Here is a 20,036-nt window from a genome sequence, read left to right on the forward strand (position 1 = left end):
ATTGGTGTAAGCAAATAATGAACTGGATTTCAGTGATGTGTTTGGCTTACGCCTGATAAAGTGGAAATAGTTGCATCTTTCCTTATGTCATTTTCCTTACTTATTGTGCCTGAAAGACACTTTCTCCTCCTTACACACCTCCAAAAGGTCCTTCTAACTCATAGGAAGGAACCTGGAGGGAATACCTGAAGGGACTCATCCTGTGATGATATTCATCAAGAGCTTCCCCTAAAGCCACTTTTAGCCTATCCCACATTTGGTAATCTGGGTGTGTAGATGTCCCTTTCCAGAGGAATCTAGGTTTCTTATTACCGGGTCTGGGACAATTCCCTAGGGCCAATTCACCATGAGACAATTCAATACTATATTAATTGTTTCATTCAGTTAGTTTTATTACCGGGGGCTGTGTTTTTGTTGAAATTATGGTAACTCTTGTATTTCTGGATTGACTTTCTTATTTTATTATTATTGGCCATGGTTCCGTTAAAATTAATTTTTGTATTTGTTGAATCATCCTGTGATGAGCTGGCTATGGCCAGGGGTGGGCTGCTACCAGTTCTTCCCAGTTCGGGGGAACCAGTTGTTAATTTTACGGCCAGTTCGACAAACCAGCAAATCCCATCCCTGGCTGGCCCTGCCCGGGCAGAGAACCGGTTGCTAAATTTTTTGAAGCCTGCCCCTGGCTACGGCGAGTTGGCTACGGTGAGCTGCCCAATTCCACCTGTTTGGCAAAAATAAAATTTAATTCAAGCAAGGACACCTTTCTCCTGCTTCAGTGTGGGCATTGTTGTTTATTGTAGTTAAAGGTAAAGGTAAAGCTTTCCTTTGCACACATTTGCTAGTTGTTTCCAGCTCTAGGGGGCGATGCTGATCTCCGTTACAAAGCCGAAAAGCCAGCGCTGTCCGAAGACGTCTCCGTGGTCATGTGGCCAGCATGACTAAATGCCTTCGAAAGCACGTGGAATGCTGTTCCCTTCCCACCAAAGGGGTCCCTATTTTCCTACTTGCATTTTTACGTGCTTTCTAATCGCTAGGTTGGCAAAAGCTGGGACAAGTAATGGGAGCTCACTCCATTATGCGGCGCTAGGGATTCGAACCACCAACCTGCTGACCTTTCTGATCAACAAGCTCAGTGTCTTAGCCACGGAACCACTGTGTCCCTATCTGTATATTATTGTAGTTACACATGTGCTAATTTGCAAGCCACCTGGGGAATGCCAGGAAAGGGAAAGATGAGGTGTGAAAGCTAATCACAACCAGACAAAGGTAACCCGTTTCCACTTACTCAGCTCCTGGAAATCTTTCACTTTTTGCAAGCAAAGCATTTGCTCAGCTATAAATTAAGTCCCTTCTCCTCATCAGGGGATCTTATTCAGTCCAATGCCCCCACCCTCAAGCACCCAGAGAGGCAAGAAACTGCATCCCTGCATATATTTTTTTTAACCTTTTCAGATATGTAGTGTGTGCAAAAGAGATACTTTTCTGTGCCCTCAAATTAATAAAACATAACTTTGGGAGGTGGGAGAAATAGCAGCCCAGCTTCGGAAAGACCTAAACTTTTTATCAGTTATTAAGCACAGAAGCGCCACTGAATTATGATTTTTCACTTTAAAACAAAGATGTTCACAAAGATTTGACCCATTTTTCTCTTTCGCCTATGGCAATTAAGGAGATACCTCGGTATTTCTGATTAAGACAATGCCTCGCAGTTTATAAAATAATGTTTAGAACACCCAAGGCTGATTTACTCTGCCTTTTTCTCCCCTGTTGTAAGTAGAACAAAGCATTTATAAAGCTGTTCGGCGAAAACAGGAAATGAGAAGGAGACAGAATCAAATTGGATGAAGAAATTATTCACGCAAACTGCTGAAGGAGGAGAAGGAGGCTGTTAGATCGGTAGATCGGTTCCCACAGAGACACGAGACCAAAGTGTACATTCAGCTCTTTATTTCAGTGTTAAGACCTGTACAAGATCTTGGAGCATGGCAGCCCTTCTTCATATAGGGATTGCTCGTGGCTCGGCGGCCAATGACAGGGCTTTGAATCTCCCGCGATCGGCTCGGCCAATCGTGGTTGATTCTTAGCGCACCAATCACAGCCGTTCAGTTCACCAATCGGGTAGTGGTCCATGTGGGCCAATCGGTATTCAGGATTTGGAGTATGCTGATATAGAACAGAGGCCTCAACCCTCCTCATTACATCTGCAGGCATCTATAACCCTAAGCAGATTCATTTTTTAAAAAATGGAGAAGATAAACTAAAAAACAAAAAAAGATGGACAGGTGAGACAGTGAAGTTGTTATTTTTTTTAGTTTTTCCAAAAGGCCGGTCTGTTTTGCTTTTGGGGAAACATTTTAGATCTTTTTCAGATTTCAGGTTAACAGAGTTGGAAGGGACCTTGTAGGTCATCTAGTCCAACCCCTCTGCCCAACCCTTCCTGCCCAAGCAGGAGACTCTACTCCATTTCTGACCAACGGCAGTCCAATCTCTTCTTGAAAGCTTCCAGTGATAAAGCTCCCACAACTTCCGAAGGCAACTTCTGTTCCATGGGTTGATTGTTCTCCCTGTCAGAAAATTTCTCCTTATTTCTAGATTGAATCTCTCCTTGATCAGTTTCCATCCATTATTCCTTGTCTGGCCTTCTTTGGAAAATAGCTTGGGCCTTACATCTCTGTGGCAGCAGCCCTTCAAATATTGGAAGACTGCTATCCTGCCTCCCCTAATCCTTCTCTTCACTAGACTAGCTATGCCCAGTTCCTGCAACCGTTCTTCCTAAGTTTTAGCCTCCAGTCCCCTAATCATCTTGGTTGCTCTTCTCTGCACTCTTTCCAAAGTCTCAATGTTCTTTTTAATAATGTGATGACCAAAGCTGGATGCAGTATTCTAGATGTGGCCTTATTAAGGCTTTATAGAGTGGTATTAGTACCTCCCTTTATCTTGATGGTATCCCTCTGTTGATGCAACTTAGGTTTGCATTAGGTTTTTTGGCAGCTGCTGCATACTGCTGGCTCATATTTAGCTGGTTGTCCATTAAGACTCCAAGATCCCTCTCCCAGTTCCTGCTATTGAGCCTGGTTTCACCCAGACCATATATGCCATAGAGTCAGAAGCGTGTCAGAGTCTTCCAGATTCTCTTAAACCTTCCTGGGCCATTCTGAAAGCTGTCATTTCAACACATCTGTGTGTGGTGATGGTGAGCTCCAAGGGATGAGATTCTAGGGCTTGAATTGCTTCTTGGTTCTAGATGCATCAACAGAGGAAATGGCCAAACCCATTGCTTCGGTATGTACACATTTTGCCTGTTCTGATTCTAAAGAAGAGCTACACAACACTGTGTCCTAACCATTTGCTGTTAGCACATATAGAGCATAGCACGTCCTGGCTATTTATTACTACTAATAGAGTACATAGCCAATTTGTTTGAACAGTTCCTTTTGGCACAATAAATTAGTTTCCAGACATACAGTATCTGCTCCTGTTTGAATTTTCCTGCACTTCAGTGTACAAGTTATAATACCGTTGATATATAAACTGCGTCCTAATTTCTGCTACTTAAAAAAAATGCAAACAGAATGAAAGCAAACATAAGTCATTGTGACAGTTTTGTTAATATTTCTCCTGTCTCTTAAACAAATGTACTAGCTTTGCGTGTTTTTCATTCCTGGGGCATGTCTTCATTTTTGCCAAGCAATAAAAGAATTAGTGAGACAATAGATAAGAGCCGCAAACAAAACTTTAAAATAAGTAGCAGCATTAAGAGTAACAAGCCTTAAAGATGGTACCACAAATTCATTGTGCCATCCCAAATATCTATGGAATGAGTTGGTGGAAAAAAATGCAGCCAAGGGAGGAGAACAGCTGCACGGAGCATCAGAGGAGAATTAGAGAAAGGGATCACCATTCAGAGGTGGGATTCTGCAGGTTCTGACCAGTTCTGGAGAACCATAGCGGAAATTTTGAGTAGTTCGGAGAAGCAGCCAATCCCATCCCTGACTGGCCCCGCCGACCCCATCTATTCTCCACCTCCCAAGTCCCAGCTGATCATCTGGGTCTTCTTTGGTTGCCCTGCACAGGAGAAGGGAGCTGGAAAGCAGGTTAGTGGGATGGAAAGGAAATGGGGATTTTGCAGTATTCTTCCCCTGCCATGCCCAGCAAGCCATGCCACGCCCATCGAGCCACGCCCACAGAACCAGTAGTATTTTTTTTTTTTTAATCCCACCATTGGCTCCCTTGATAGATTTCCACATGGCCATTTTGATGCAACTAGATGTTCAAATAAGGTTACACGAGGCAAATAAGCTTGAAGGCCCCTTTTTAGAAAGTCCCAGAGTGGCTGACTTTCATTTTAATGGAGCTGTGTTGACCAAAGCAGGGATTTACAGTTGCTTGTTCAACCCCGCACCTTTTAAGAGGAACGTCTTTAATATTTGCCCCAAAGGACGTGCAGATCAAACGTGGAAGAAGAAGAGGGGGGAAAAGCCTCTGTTGTAATGTGAGCTCCATGTCACGAGTGGCTCAAACGCAAAAAGAAACATCGGAATTCTGTGCGCAGAACACCAATTGTGGCATGTTGCCCCATCTGCAATTTGTATAGATGGAGAAACAAAGCATTTCCTCCACCCCCAAAAGGCAGACATTGGTGAGAGGTTTATTGTGTGTGTGTGTGTGTGTGTGTGTGTGTGTAGACCCCCAGGCAATGCTCTGTTTGCAAATGTTTTTGAGTTTCATTCATGAGGGTTTTCTGCAACTACTTCCTAACAGAATAACAGAGTTGGAAGGGACCTTGGAGGTTGTTAGGAATATGAGTCACCTGACAGCTATTTGGGTTAGAAATATATAAACCAGAATAAACATTTTTAAACTGTATCTTTAAGAAAATGCAAAACTGTAATTAGGTGTGGTTTCTCAAACAGCCATAAGATGGAGCCAGAAACCTGGGTTGTTTAGTCTTAATCTCAGAAGAGAGTGTGTCTCCGTCTCTGTTTCCTTCTGTTGGAAAGTATTGCTGTTCCTCCATTTCTTCTAATTGACTGATATTACTGGATTTAATGTAAGTCTGTTACTGAACTGTTTTTTGACACTGGGCTTTGATATTTGGATTATCCCTGGATTGAAAACTGACTGATTTACTTGTGAATGACTTTGGATTGCTTATTTTGGACTTTGCTTAAACCTTTCTGGAAATAAAAACCTACATTTACTGTAAAGTGTATCTGTGTGCTCTGTGTGTATTATTCCAACACTACTCTCTATACATCTCCCTAACGGGGAATTACCTCAACAGACCTCTTCTAGTCCAACCCCTTACTTAGGCAGGAAACCCTATACCATTCTAGACAGATGGCTGCTCAATCTCTTCTTAAAAACCTCCAGTGATGGAGCACCCACAATTTCATGTGGCAAGCCATTCTACTCTTTGATTGTACTCACTGTTATGAAGTTTCTCCTTACTTCTGGGTTGCTTCTCTCCTTGATGGGCTTCCATCTGGTGTTTTTTGCCTTCTGGTGCTTTGGAGAATAGCTTTACTCCCTCTTCTCTGGGGCAGCCCCTTAGATATTGGAAGACTCTATCATACCACCCTAGTCCTTCTGTTCATTAAACTAGACACACCCAGTTCCTGCAACTGTTCCTGCTCCAGAAATGCCACTAATTTTCAATTTGTTCATGTTTATGGTGGATGCCGTGTCCTGGGGATCATGTGATCCACATTGAATACCACTTAAAGCCTTTGAAAGGCCACACCTAGAGCACTGAATCCAGTTTTGATCACCACACTATTAAAAAAATGTTGACAGAGAGTGCAGAGAAGAGCAACCAGGATGATTAGGGGACTGGAGACTAAAACATATGAAGAGCAGGTTGCAGGAGCTGGGCACAGCTAGTCTATTGGAGAGAAGGACCAGGGGGAGACAGGAGAGCATCTTCCAATATTTGAGGAGCTGCCCCACAGAGGAGGAAGGGGTCAAGCTATTTTGCAAGGCACCTGAAGGCCAGACAAGGAATAATAGATCGAAACTGATCAAGGAGAGATTCAACCTGGAAATAAGGAGGAACTTTCTGACAGTGAGAACATCAACCCATGGAACAGAAGTTGCCTTTCAAAGTTGGGAAGCTTTGAAGGAGAGACTGGACTGCCATCTGTCAGAAATGGAGTAGGGTCTCCTGTTTGGGCAGGGAGTTGGACTAGATGACCTACAAGGTCCATTCCAACTCTGTTATTCTAAGTTTCTAAGAATAAATGAATTCAATGGTACGGATGGATGGATGAAACAAGCCTTCCTTTTTTTTTCTCCAGCCACTAGGTGGTGACATCCCAGCTACAACTGGTGATGGTTCATTCTAGGCTTTTCAAACTAACTGCGGGTGGAAATCCCGTTTGCAATAAGAAGTATATCCTACGTAATAAAATGGGGAAGATCCCAATAGGGGTAGTAACACAGCTAAAACCTCTATTCATGAGTGTTCATCCTTTATCATTCTTTATCTGATCAATTTGTAACCAGTGCATTGGAATCTCCGATGCTGGCTTGCAGGAACATTATGTAAAGAGCAACACGGTGCCCGTTTTAAGGGTATAATAATAACAATAATGAGATATATTGACATTTTGGGAGTCTAAACATTGTACTTATGAGCATTATTGAATTTCTGTTTCATGAAAAATAATGATGATTGGCTTGTTTTACTCCTGAAAGTCATTAATCTGTTGGTTAAGGAGCTCTGCACAAGTTACTTCTCTAAAAAACAAAAAAACACCATTAATAAGACACCAGGATCTGTGGAAATATACAGAGACCTATGACTTTGGGGAATCAAATCCAGCTCTTAGGAAAGATCCAGATTAATGTCTTAAGAAGGAGCTGTATTATTAAGAATCAAGCAAGGATATTTGACCTCGGAAAGACCAGAGAGAAATATTGTGGGGTCTTATGGTAGACCAGAAGTCATTGTGGACTTTCTATGAGTGAAATACAATCAATAGACTGCTAATAGAGGGTTTTGAAGTTTAATTTAGCTGTTGGTTTTACTGACAGAATACAGAATAACAGAGTTGGAAGGGACCTTGGAGGTCTTCTAGTCCAACCCCCTGCCTAGGCCTCTTTTTAAAACCTCCCAGTGTTGGAACATTCACAATTTCTGGAGGCCACTGATTAATTGTTCTAGCAGGAAGTTTCTCCTTAGCTCTAAGTTCCTTCTCTCCTTGATTAGTTTCCATCCATTGCTTCTTGTCCTGCCTTCAGGTCACTTTGGAGAATAGATTTACCCCCTCTTTTGGGGGGCAGCCCCTGAGATATTGGAAGACTGTTCTCTTGGCACCCCTTGTCCTTCTTTTCATTAGACTACACATACCCAATTCCAGCAACCGTTCTTCATATGTTTTAGCCTCCACTCCACCTGTTAACTATGTTTCCATATAATAGATAGATGCCAAGCTAAGTGGGTTGGATAAATGGTGGTGTGGAAATCTATAAATAGTGTGAAAGGGAGGAGGAATATTTGAAATATTTTAATCAGGATTCCACTAGGGGAGACCATTTACGTACATGCCTGTTTTGGTTTTTGCTCTTTAGGCTCTCTTTTTTGTGTTTTGATTTGTCTAGTTTTGTCCGTTTTGGTATATATATTTCTTTTGGGGTGGGGGGAGGTTGAATTTTAAAGCTTTGAATAAAATGCAAAAATTGAAAGGAAAAAAAAAAGTCGATACCAGAAACCACTCAAAGAGCCAAAGGGTGTGCAAAGAACACCCTTGCCCACTGCACACCGTGGAGGAACACTATATGTTAGGTTTCCTGCCAACACTTCCAACTCTGTCAACCTATATTCTGAGCTGCACTCTGCTTATTCTCAAGGTTCAATGGTGCCTCTGAATTATTCAGCCTGCTGAAACAGCATAATGAGCCAACAGAAGAGAACCAACATCCTGATATTGCTGCAGCTTAAAGGAATTAGCAAAACTTTCCTGGACCTCCTTCAAATTATAATCAGCTACTGGTGGATTCTCCTTTAACTGAAATTCTCATCCTCTTTTAAAAAAACAAAACGGCTATTGTGTTTGTACTATTGATATGAATATGCAGCCTTTCAATTTCCTCTTCTTTTTGGCTCAATGAACACACATTTCAGTTTGCTCAGGATTTGGCTAATCACGCCGGGAAATTTTGAATACAAAGAGGGGACAGTCCTGTTTAAGGAAGAAGGAAAGTACTTTTTTCACCGAAGGGTGAAGTTGAAAAAGAAAATAAAAACCAGTTCAAACAATGATGAGGACAGCATTCTTAGATACTGTTTAATTTTCCGTGCAATAAGCATAAGAGAATAATTGAGTTGGAAGGGACTTTGGAGATCTTCTAGTCCAATCCTCCTGCTCAAGCAGGACGCCCTGTAACATTCCAGACAAATGGCTGTCCAGTCTCTTCTTAAGAGCCTCCAGTGATGGGGCACCCACAAACACCGATTACCATAAATCTAATAATTATGAATTAAATAGAGGAACATCTCGATCAAATTGATGGAGACTTAATGAAATCATTAGATGCTAATCTGAAATATCATCAAGAGCTTCATCTAGTGATGGAGCACTCACAGCTTTGGAAAACAAGCCATTCCACTGATTAATTGTTCTCATTGTCACGAAATTTCTCCTTATTTCTATGTTGGTTTTATCCTTGATTGGTTTTCTATCCATTGCTTCTTGTTCTGCCTTCAGGTGCTTTGGGAAATAGTTTGACTCTCTCTTCTTTTGGGAGCCCTTCAAATACTGGAAGACCGCTCTCATGTCACCCATTAGTCTTTCTTTTCATTAGTGATTGATTGGTGATTATATAGTCATTGATTAGTGACTGATTGATTGATTGATTGAATAGGAAGAGCATACCATTAATGACATCTTGTTGTATCATATCGATGATATGCTCTTCCTTGCAGGCATGGTAGATTAACTATTTCAGCCAAAGACTGATTGGAAGGGGATTCCTGATCTGGTACTGAAAACCATGTAAAGGTAAAGGTTCCCCACACACATCTATCCTCCTCTAGGGGGTGGTGCTCATCTCTGTTTCTAAGCCAAAGAGCCAGTGCTGTCTGAAGGCATCTCCATGGTCATGTTGCCGGCATGACTCAATGCCTACGAAGGCACACGGAACACTGTTCCCTTCCCACCAAAGGGATCCCTATTTTTCTACTTACATTTTTTTTTCATGTTTTCGAACTAGGTTGGCACAAGCTGGGACAAGTAACGGGAGCTCACTCTGTTATGTGGCACTAGGGATTTGAACTGCCAAACCACCAATCTTTCTGATTGACAAGCTCAGCATCTTGGCCACTGAGCCACCGCGTCCTGAAAACCATGTACAGCAGAGCTATTTAACCAGGGATTCATAGATTTCATAAAAAGAAATAAAATGGGCCAACTATTAAGAAGAGACTGGACAACCAATTATCTGAAATGGTCTAGGGTTTCCTACCAAAGCAGAGGGTTAGGCTAGAAGACCTCCAAGGTCCCTTCCAACTGTGTTATTCTGCTCTGTTCCATTCTGTTCTATTCCATTCCTTTTCGCTAAACTGAAATTCGATAATGCTCATGATAATGAAGTAATTTATAGTCTTTAAAACTTCAAAAATGGTACATTGTGGCGTTATAGATGACAGCCTAAATAGGATACCCTGGAAATTCTGAACTACAAAATATTCACCTATTTCTTTCAATCATAGATGTTCATAGTGTCTATAGCATAAGGAATTAGAAAATTGAAATCCTCTTTGCCCAATCTTGCAACTTCCCCTTAATCTTGTCCTAGTTCTACTTTCATTACACTGTCATTGTCATGATGGGCACGAAAGCTTGAGTGTTGGTGTATTGGGAGTGAACTTTGGATGGGAAATTTTGCAATATGTGTGCACCCAGTAACTCCGAGGAGGAAGTATTAGGGAACTAGAAATCTTATGTTGTACAATTCAAGATAACAACCTGTGATTAATAACTGCAGAAGCATCCGAGTATCTTTAAATGCTGAAGCAAATATCTCCATCAACACAACTCGTTGCAATTAAATTAGATCCGGTAGTTGAGGAAATTGTGTCCTTTTGCAATGTAATCACACCATTACAGGCCCATTAAAACACAGATACCCAGCAAAAGCAATTCGTAAATAATTTAGCCAGCCCAATGTAATTGACGTGGCGATTATGAACTCAGGAGGAATGTCATCACGATAGGCAGATGAATTATTTCATATTTGCTTTCTCCTACTTTTCAGGGAGAGAGAGAGAGATTTATTTTTCCATGCAAAACTGAACGGCGGGACAAGCCATTTATTAACTGAGCGTTTATTGATTGAAACATATCTAATGTCCAGGAAATGGGGTCATTCTGACTGACTATCACTTCTCTGCAAACATTACAGACTCGTAGTCAGGGGTGCGATTGAACCAGTGTAACAACGTATTCAGTGAGCACGCGCGCAGCATTTGAAAACACTGCTTTTTTAGCTCTAAAACTTACCGCTATGCCACACCAAACAGCTGAGCTGAAAACCCAGGAAATAAAGGACAGAATAGGGCAGGGACAGGTAGGTGGGGCCAAATTACCGCCATAACTACTGGTTCGCCTGAACCAGTCCAGACCGGTAGAATCCCACCCCTGCTAAACCTGCGAGAACAACAGCTTTAATCCAGCTAATACTAAAAAAAGAGAAAACATAGAAAAAGAAAAGTTGATTGTCCAGAAACTCTCAAAGTAGATTTATTTTATTAAAATAGAACTCCATATGCCTACAGTAGCTCATGCCATTTTCTTAAGCATTGGCTGAACCATTTCCCTTTCAAACTTCACTTTGATTTATTAGGCCAAGGATCTTCAAACTTGGCAACTTTAAGACTTGTGGACTTCAACTGCCAGAATTCCTGAGCTAACATGACTGGAGGAGGAATTCTGGAGGTTGAAGTCCACAAGTCTTAAAGCTGTCAAGTTGGAAGACCCCTGCATTAGGCAAAGGTGGTCAGGAGCAAAAGATCAAGTCCACACATGAAGGTCCAATTACACCGATGCCTACGCAAGGAATCTTCTCAACTGACAATTAGTACTTGCTTGAAGTTAGGCGAAGGGTTGACGGAATTCAATGGAGGTTGGACTTACTTAGCTGGTGGCTACATAGAGATTCTAGACAAATCCCTCTCTTGACTCCACCCCCAGGTTCTGCCCCTCCTCCTCCCACAAACACTCTAGAAAAGGTATCTTTAAAATATTATTTCACTGATGGAAGAAACTGAGAGTCAGTGAAGAACTCGACTAGGCTATAGATTGAGCCAAACTCACGAATCAACATGGCCACCTATGTGCAGTTGTGAAGAACCAATAAAAGTTTGGGCAGATGGTACAGAGAATAGAGCATTGAAGCAGCAGTTGCATACAGGTTGCCCTCATTTAATGATTGGTCACATTGATGGTTTGAACTTACCACAGCCCTACCATGAGTTACTTACAGCCTGGTTCCAAAGTTCTGATGACTGTACCTTCCATAGTCATGTGATGATTGGTCACATTGATGGTTTGAACTTAACACAGCCCTACCATGAGTTACTTACAGCCTGGTTCCAAAGTTCTGATGACTGTACCTTCCATAGTCATGTGATGATTGGTCACATTGATGGTTTGAACTTAACACAGCCCTACCATGAGTTACTTACAACCTGGTTCCAAAGTTCTGATGACTGCACCTTCCATAGTCATGTGCTTAGCAACCATCATGCATTTATGACTGTTTAGAGGATCCCACCATCACATAACCACGATTCTTGGTGTTGTTTTACCAGTTTCCAGTGTTTGCTTCTGGTTTCTAGAAAAGAAACATCCATTGGGTACAACAGTTTCATTTAACAACCCTTGCATTCACTTAGCAATGACCACATTTGCTTAAGAACTATGGTATTCCTTTAACGATGTGTTGTTCATTTAATAATGGCTACAAGAAAGGTCATGAAATCAGTCACATGGTCATCCCTTTAATGACCACAACTCACGGCAATAAATCCAGGCTCAATTAAGGTTATACATCGAGTATGCATTTTGTAGCATAAGCAGAGGGTGACAAATGTGCAAAATCTCACCCCAAAGAATGTGTGGTTCTGGCAAATCAGCTTGCCGCTGCATTTCTGCAAATGTCACACGAGAAAGTCAGCATACAGAGAGAAGGTAACTTCATAAAGCACTTCCCATGGTTACAGTTACTAGGGAAACCACTTCCTTGAGATCTAAATATTCGCTGGCTGGCTTACTCACTCAGTCTGCATTTCAGCACCCAAGGTAGAGAGTGGGAATAAGTATATAATGGAAACAAACTGGTTTTGCTGTTCAGCCATTTGAATTTGAACAGAAAAATGCTATTCGAAGGACATATCGGCACATATGTAGCAACTGTCCTGAACACTTTAAAGCAGCCGTCTCTTTTTCCTGAGCTTGTGCTGCGATGTGTGATACCAGGCAAAGTTGCATTTAATTTAAGGTGTCTTTGGGAGGTGCTAAAATGTATACATCCCACAAACCTTGACTCAGGTTTTGGCCTTTTCTAGATCCAGACTTCTTCAACCTACTAGATACTGGCTAATATCACAAAGAAAAGATCTCTTAGTTATTTCACCATCTCACAAGCAATGCATCTATCAGTTCTTCAAGCTTATTTGTACTAAGTGTATCTTTGGGAGAAATGAAGGGAACGGAAAGGAATGGAAAGAAAGGAAGGGAAGGAAAGGAAACGAAAGGAAACTGAAGGGAAGGAAAGAAAAGGGAAGGAAAAGGAAAGGAGTTGAAAGAAAGGGAAGGGAAAGAAAGGAAAAGAATGGAAAATGAAGGGAAGGGAAGGGATTTTCATTCATTTCCAAAACAGAATTCTAACCATCAGTGCAAAAATCCCCGAGAGTCCCATGAAACCCTGGAAAATCCCATAAAAGAATTCTCACACCATCTTGACTGTATTTTTAAGTTCCTTTCTATTTTTAGGCTGTCCTAAAAATTAGTACCCAATCTTATCACTGCAGCCATTAACAAAGAGAAACCAAATCATGCAAATGAACCGAGAGGCTTGAATGCAGCAAGAGAGCCAAGCAGTCTCTTTCAAGAAACCGGCGCTGCTCTTGTGATGAAGAAAATGAAACAAAACTTCAGAATTTCCCCCATTTGAATCATTAAGTAGCAATGGTTTCATGCATTGGCCTAAGAGAAGGCCTTCCCTTTTTCAGATTCAGATCCTTGCATTACAGGTAGTCCCCAGCTTACAACAGTTCATTCAGTGACTGTTTGAAGTACTTGGTACAATGGACCTGGTATATGCAGTACAATGCATTGATCCAGGTGCAGTTCTGTCCATTGGGGAAACAAAACAACCACTTTGTAAGAAACATAGGAGCCCAAGCCCATCTGGACTAGATTCAGCAGTCCACCTACATTTAAAAGACAAAGGTCGCTCCTTTGAAGACAACAAGGTCCACATTTTGGACAGAGAGGACCACTGGTTTGAAAGAGGGGTCAAAGAGGCCATCTATGTCAAAATTGAATAGCTGTCTCTCAACAGAGAGGGAGGAATATGACATCATCTATCTCCAGTCTGCAACACAGTCCTAAGAAGGCTCCATACCCAATTGCACCACTCAGGTGACCCCGATGACACAGATAAACATCCAGGTGACCTTAACAACTCTCTAAAAGGATGCAAGTGACAAGCTGTCTGCAAGGAGTATCAATCCTTCCATTCCCCACCATCCAGTCAGAGCCAAAGGACCTCCTTGGATTAGAAGTAAAACTTCTTCAAAGAAAAACAAAATCCAGTTTCCGCTTGGAGAAAAAAAAAAAAGAACCGCTGGGTTCAACTTTTAAGATATACATGTTTTAAATCAACAGCGCAATGTTTTTTCTTTAAACACAAATTTTGAAAATAATTTAAAAAACAGTAAGTTAAGGACAACAATCCAAAGGAACGACGGTGCAAAACAGGGAAGGTTTACCCACATGCCTCGCACAGCGATAAAATATTGGCAGAAACACTATATGAAAATCAAAGCTGGTTGATGGTGTGTATTGCAATCATTCAGCCAGTAGATGATAGTGTTTCATTTTGCATCTATGATTCTGTTTGTTCTGAGGACGGTTTTCTTCTTTCCTGTTAACAGTTAAACAGTTGTGCAGTAAAGCACATGGTGACTGTACATTTTATTTGCTCTGTGATGCTGTATGTAAATAGAATTTCTAACACAAACTCAATGGGGAAGCCAGATTCATTTAACAACCTGTGTTGCTAACTTAACAACTGCAATGATTCACTTAACACCTGTGGCAAGAAAGGTCACAAAATAGGGCAAAACTCATTTAATACTGTCTCACTTGTTTTGTGATGGTTGGAAGTATTTTATGGACAGTAAACAAATGACTGGTCAAGGACTACCCATACATAATATGAGAACACTGATAAGAATCAATAAAAAACTAATAATATCACACAACTGAAGGTTCCTGAGTTCATAATTCAAAGGAAAGTGTTCCTACAGTTTGGAAAAACCTGACTTACAACAAATGACAAACGGGATTTTTTTTTTTTAAAAAAAGAAAAGTATCAGACTAATTTGTTTCATCAGCAACTTCCCATTTATTAAAATTAGCACTTTTTCATTTAAATAGCAGCAATTTTTTTTCCATTTCCTAAAACACAATTCTGGGTCACTCCCCTCAGGAAACCACAGCAGACTGATTCTGTAATTTGCTTTATTGAGAAAGATCAGATCAGTGAAAAGGACAAACTATGTCTCCCATGTCGGTCTTGTTCTCCTGTTAAATTACCCCATTTATTTGTTTTGCTCTTATATTTACATCAGGGGTGGTTGAAGAGTTGCAGTGTTAAATAGAATAGAGCTGGAAGGGACCTTGAAAGTCTTCTAGTCCGTCCCCCAGCTCAAGCAGGAGAACCTATACCATTTCAGACAAGTCTGTTTAGTATCTTCTTAGAAACCTCCAGTGATGAAGCACCCATGATTTCTGAAGGCAACTTCTATTCCACTGGTTAATAGTCCTCACTCTTAGGAAGTTTCTCCTTAATTCCAGATTGTTTCTCTCCTTGATTAGTTTCCATCCATTGCTTCTTGTCTTGCCCTCTGGTGCTTTGGGGGATAATTTGACCCCCTCTCCTTTGTGGCAGCCCCTCAAGTACTGGAATACTGCTATCATGTATTATTCTTTTTCTTCTTCCCCTAATTCTTCTTTTCTTTAGACTAGCCAAACCATTATCTCGCAGCCGTTCTTCATATGTTTTGGTCTCCAAGTCTTTGATCATCTTAGCTGCTCTTCTCTGAACTTTTTCCAAAGTTTCAATATTTTGGGGGTAGTGTGGTGACCAAAATTGGTTGCAGTATTCCAGGTGTGCTCTTACTAGGGTTTTATAAAGTGGTACTAATACTTCACGTGAATTTGATTCTATGCCTCTGCTTATACAACCCTGGATTGTATTGGCTTTTTTGGCTGCTGCTGCAAATGACTGGCTCATATTCAAGTGATCATACACTAGGATTCCAAGGCAGAAGGTGTTATTCAGCAGGTTCTGACCAGTTCTGAAGAACCAGTAGCAGAAATTTTGAGTAGTTCAGAGAATTGGACAATACCACCTCTGACTGGAGATCTTAAAGTGTCCTTCCCCTGCCACGCCCCACCAAGCCACGCCCACAGAACCGGTAGTAAAAAAAAAATTGAATCCCACCACTGCTCCAAGGTCCTTCTCACAGTTACTGTTTTTGAGCCAGGTCTCACCTAATCTGTACTTGTGCCTTTGGTTTTTCTTGCCTAAATCTAAAACTTTGCTAATTTGCTACTCCCTTTGTTTTAAAGGAGACGGTGACCAAATTGATGTCAAAAAGAACAGAGTGAAATAGCTCCAAGTCCACCTGCTGGAAAGGTCTGGATGGCAGAACCATTGTATGATGCTACTCTAAAGAAATGTAAAGTAAGTTATATATTAGTCATCTTTTGCGGGGAGGGAGGGTATTATATTTTCAAGGATTTGATTTGATATTGTGGCAGGTGGAAATTCCACTTTCAGCATGCATAAGTGTCACACCTGCACCTAAGCAAATTAGTAGATAAATAATATGAATACGAATTGAAATTGTGATGACAATAATGATGATGATATATCACAAAGCTTGAGGTTCCAAACAGTTATTTTCTCGTTTTCAAATTCAGCAAAATTGCGAGGGATATCCAGGCTGATAATGTGAACTACGGCACACACACACACACAAAAATGGATTTAAATTCAAGTCAAGAAACTTTGTGGATTTGAATGGCCTTTCATACAAAAATAGTAATCTTGCTAGTGATACGCAGGTTTGTTTGCTGTAGGAAGTTGGACAGAAAAGTACATGGCACAGAGATACCTCGATCACGAAGGATTTAAGGATTTAACCTTTCCTGCTGTGTCTATTCATGCGTGACTGAGCTTCCCCGCAATAAATAATTACGTGATAGCATTTACATCTGAAGATGCTAGACCAATTCCTTCCAGTAACACTGCAGCATTAGCATGTACATTGGAGACTGAGTTAACAGAATAACAGAATTGGAAGGGGTCTTGGAGATCTTCTAGTCCAACCCCCTGCTTAGGCAGGAAAGTCTATTGTCATTTCAGACAATGGGTTGACCAATCTTTTCTTAAAAACCTCCAGTGTTGGAGCATTCACAACTTCTGGAGGCAAGTTGTTCCACTGGTTAATTGTCCTCACTGTCAGAAAATGTCTCCTTAGTTCTAAGTTGCTTCTCTCCTTGATTAGTTTCCATTTGTTGCTTCTTGTCCTGTCCTCTGGTGCTTTGGAGAATAGCTTGACCCTGCCCTCTTCTTTGTGGCAGCCTCTCAAATAGTGCTGAGATATTGGAAGATTGCTATCATGTCACCCGTGGTCCCTCTTTTCATTAAACTAGATATAATCAGTTCCTGCATCCAATTCTTCATATGTTTTATCCTCTTTTTAGAGTCTCAAAGTTGTCCAGCTCTTGGGCAAGTAATTGGATTCCACCAATTTATCTCTCTCCAAATTCACGATATAGTTGTGGTCTTTTTTTTTTTTTAAATAATCTTAAATTTTCCTTCAAAAACACTTGAAACATAACTGATTTTTATTTTTGATTTACAAAAGTTTTTTTTTCCTTACCGCAATAGCATCCTTGAGCAAAAAAAATAAAAAAAAAATAGAACCTTTGGTGAGTTAAAAAAAGAAAGAAAGAACAGTTCGGTTTCTTTTCCAGGTAATTAAACTTTACCATTGCTAATTTAAACAGCCTTCTAATCAACTAAAATTGGTAGTAAATCAGCAAAAGTAATTAAAATGTATCCAGTAGCTGTAATTGCAAATGTTTGCTGAATTATCAGCATGTGATGCACCCAAATGGAGGAGAAGCTACAAAAATAAAAGAGATAAAGTTGTAGTGGGACCAAAAAAAATAAGATTATTAAGTGAGATGTATTGTAGGGACTGATACAGTTGAGATAGCAGAAGCTATTTTAAGTCTGAAACATCCCACCAACATGTCTATGGAGGTTCTCGGTCATGGTTGCCCCATAGTGATTTTTCAAGAGGCAACTGGACATTCTTGTTTTTCTTTGAAGATGTTTCTTTTCTCATCCAAGAACTGAAGGAGCTTCTTGGATGAAAAGTGAATTTTTTTCAAGGAAAAACAAAGTCCAGTTGTCTTTTGAAAAAACACCTTTAGTATATATATCTCACCAGTAGTTGCATCGATTTTAAGCAAGGTTAAAATCACTTTCAAAAAATATTTTAACCACACAGTTTTGTTTTGTTTTTCCAAAGGGGCATTTTAAAACTTTGGAAAACTGCTTATAAAACTGCCTATAAATTTCCTTTCTTCCAGGTGAGGTAAACCAACCCTCTGTATCTTCTAAGCCTTTAATCAAACTTCTTGCTTTTCTACAACTTGTTCTTCTTCAAAATAAGACATAATATCTGAAAGACACCAAGCCAAGATCAAAGAGTAACTCAAGTCTTGGAGGCCAAATTATTTTTCAGTATATGTTTGTTTCTTTCTAGTTGAAGTCTGTAAGCATCAGTAATTTTGTCTAACTCCCATTTCTTGCTATTTCGAGTCAATTTTGAGTGAGAACAACCAACCAGTGGAACAGAAGCTGTCTTCAGAAGTTGTGAAAGCTTCATCATTGGAGGCTTTTAAGAAGAGACTGGACTGCCACTTGTCAGAAATGGTGTAGGGTCTCCTGCCTGGGCAGAGGGTTGGACTAGATGACCTACAAGGTCCCTTCCAACTCTGTTAATCTATATATGTTGCTGAGACTGCTGCAGGAAATTCCTGCTTCAATATTTTCATCCATAGATGGATTCACAATTGGCTGAACAACCAAACTCTGTGTGGCCCTCAATGGAACTACATCTAAATGGAGGGTAATATACATTGAGGTTCAGTCTTGTGCCCAGTACCCTTCAACCTCTTCATAAATGATCTAGACAAGGGGATAGAAGGGGAACTCATCAAATTTGCAGAAGATGCCAAGCTAATACTTTGGAAAACAAGCTCAAGATCCAGAAGGATCTTGATAAGTCTTGACCATTGGACTCTTTCCAACAAGATGCAATTCAGTGGTGAGAAAAATTAAGGTCCTGCACTTTACAGGGAAAACTGAGTCTAGCACAAGTATAGAATGCTACTGATTCAACAGTCATCACTGTGAGAGGGATCTTGGAGTCCTAGTGGAAGACCACTTAAGTATGAGCCAGCAGTGTCCTGCAGCTGCCAAAAAAAAACAAAAAGCCAAAGCAGTCCTAGGCTGCATCAACAGAGGGATAGCATCAAGACTGTGAGAAGTGATAGTACCACTTTATACCACGTTGGTGAGATCATACTTGGAATCCATTTCTGGTCATGAGTCCAAAAAAACATTTCAAGAGCCAGGAAAGTGGGCAGAGAAGATCAACAAAGATGAAGCTAAATTGTACAATAAATGATGAGGGACCCAAGAAGAGAAGTCTATTCAAGAGAAGGTTCAGAACTATCTTCCAGTACCTGAGGAATTGACACAGAAAAGAAGAGATTGGCTTATTCTCTAAGGCAACAGAGGCAGGACAAGAATTAATTAACCTTGTCAAAGAAAGGCCCAACCTAGAAGTAAGGAGAAATTTCCTGACCTTGGGAACTATTAATCAGTGGAACAACTTGCCTCCTGGAGTTATGATGAGTCTATGACAACTAGCCACAGCCAACTCGCCATGGCCAACTCATTGTGGAACAACTTGCCACAGGGCAAGAGCTACACTAATATCAAAGAAATACTGGAACAGAATCATTAATGAAAGGATACCAAAGGAGTGAAAATGAACTACGAATGACAAAAATTTAAAGTATTTGTTTAACCTTTTTGAATAATTAAATTGAATTGTCCCACAGCGAGTTGTCTTGCTGTGAGTTGGCCATGGTCGGTTATCCCATCGCAAGTTGCCCATGGTATGTTGACCACAGTGAATTGTTTGTGGTGAGTTGACCATGGAGAGTTGGCTGCGTTGAGTTGTCGCATTCCAAGTTATAGGTGCTTCTCCATCAAGAAGAGATTGGACAACCATTTGGTTGGGATGCTGTAAGGTCTCCTGCCTTGAGCAGGGGTTGGCCTAGAAGGCCTCCTTGACCTCTCCCACTGCTATGATTCTAGGATTTTACTTAGCTAGAAAAAGAAAAAGAAAGAACTAGCAGGCAAATGTTGAGTCATCTCAGAACCCAGAAAGTGTGAAGCCCAAAGATCATCTCAGCCACAAGTTGCATCACATGACCTCTACGTAGTGGAAATCTGGTGGCGTCGTGGTTTCCTGACTCCCAGGAAAAGCCCACATGACAACCGAAGTATACACAAAAACATCACTGTGATTCCTACATAGAGCAGTAGTCGAATCGCAGCTAAAAACTAAAAGATCTGGTTTGAAAAAATCAGGAATTCTCTATTGGGATTGCTGAAGGCTTAAGTCCCAGGTAAGGATTTATTATAAATTG

The 20,036-nt window shown here is 40.7% G+C and overlaps 1 protein-coding gene across 1 annotated transcript in view; it reads left to right on the forward strand.

The window, feature by feature from the left end:
- The window catches only part of RASGEF1A (RasGEF domain family member 1A), a 183,453-nt gene that overhangs the window by 85,383 nt on the left and 78,034 nt on the right, over nucleotides 1-20,036 (forward strand). Inside the window, exon 2 of the mRNA XM_087932156.1 lies at nucleotides 15,864-15,978. Within this exon, the coding sequence (XP_087788282.1) occupies nucleotides 15,937-15,978 (42 nt within the window). The 5' untranslated portion in view covers nucleotides 15,864-15,936. The remainder of the gene's footprint in view (nucleotides 1-15,863; nucleotides 15,979-20,036) is intronic.

This window comes from Pseudonaja textilis, chromosome 4 (genome assembly GCF_049901715.1).
Source record: "Pseudonaja textilis isolate UNSWEBS1 chromosome 4, rPseTex1.2, whole genome shotgun sequence".
Taxonomy (NCBI): Eukaryota; Metazoa; Chordata; class Lepidosauria; order Squamata; family Elapidae; genus Pseudonaja; species Pseudonaja textilis.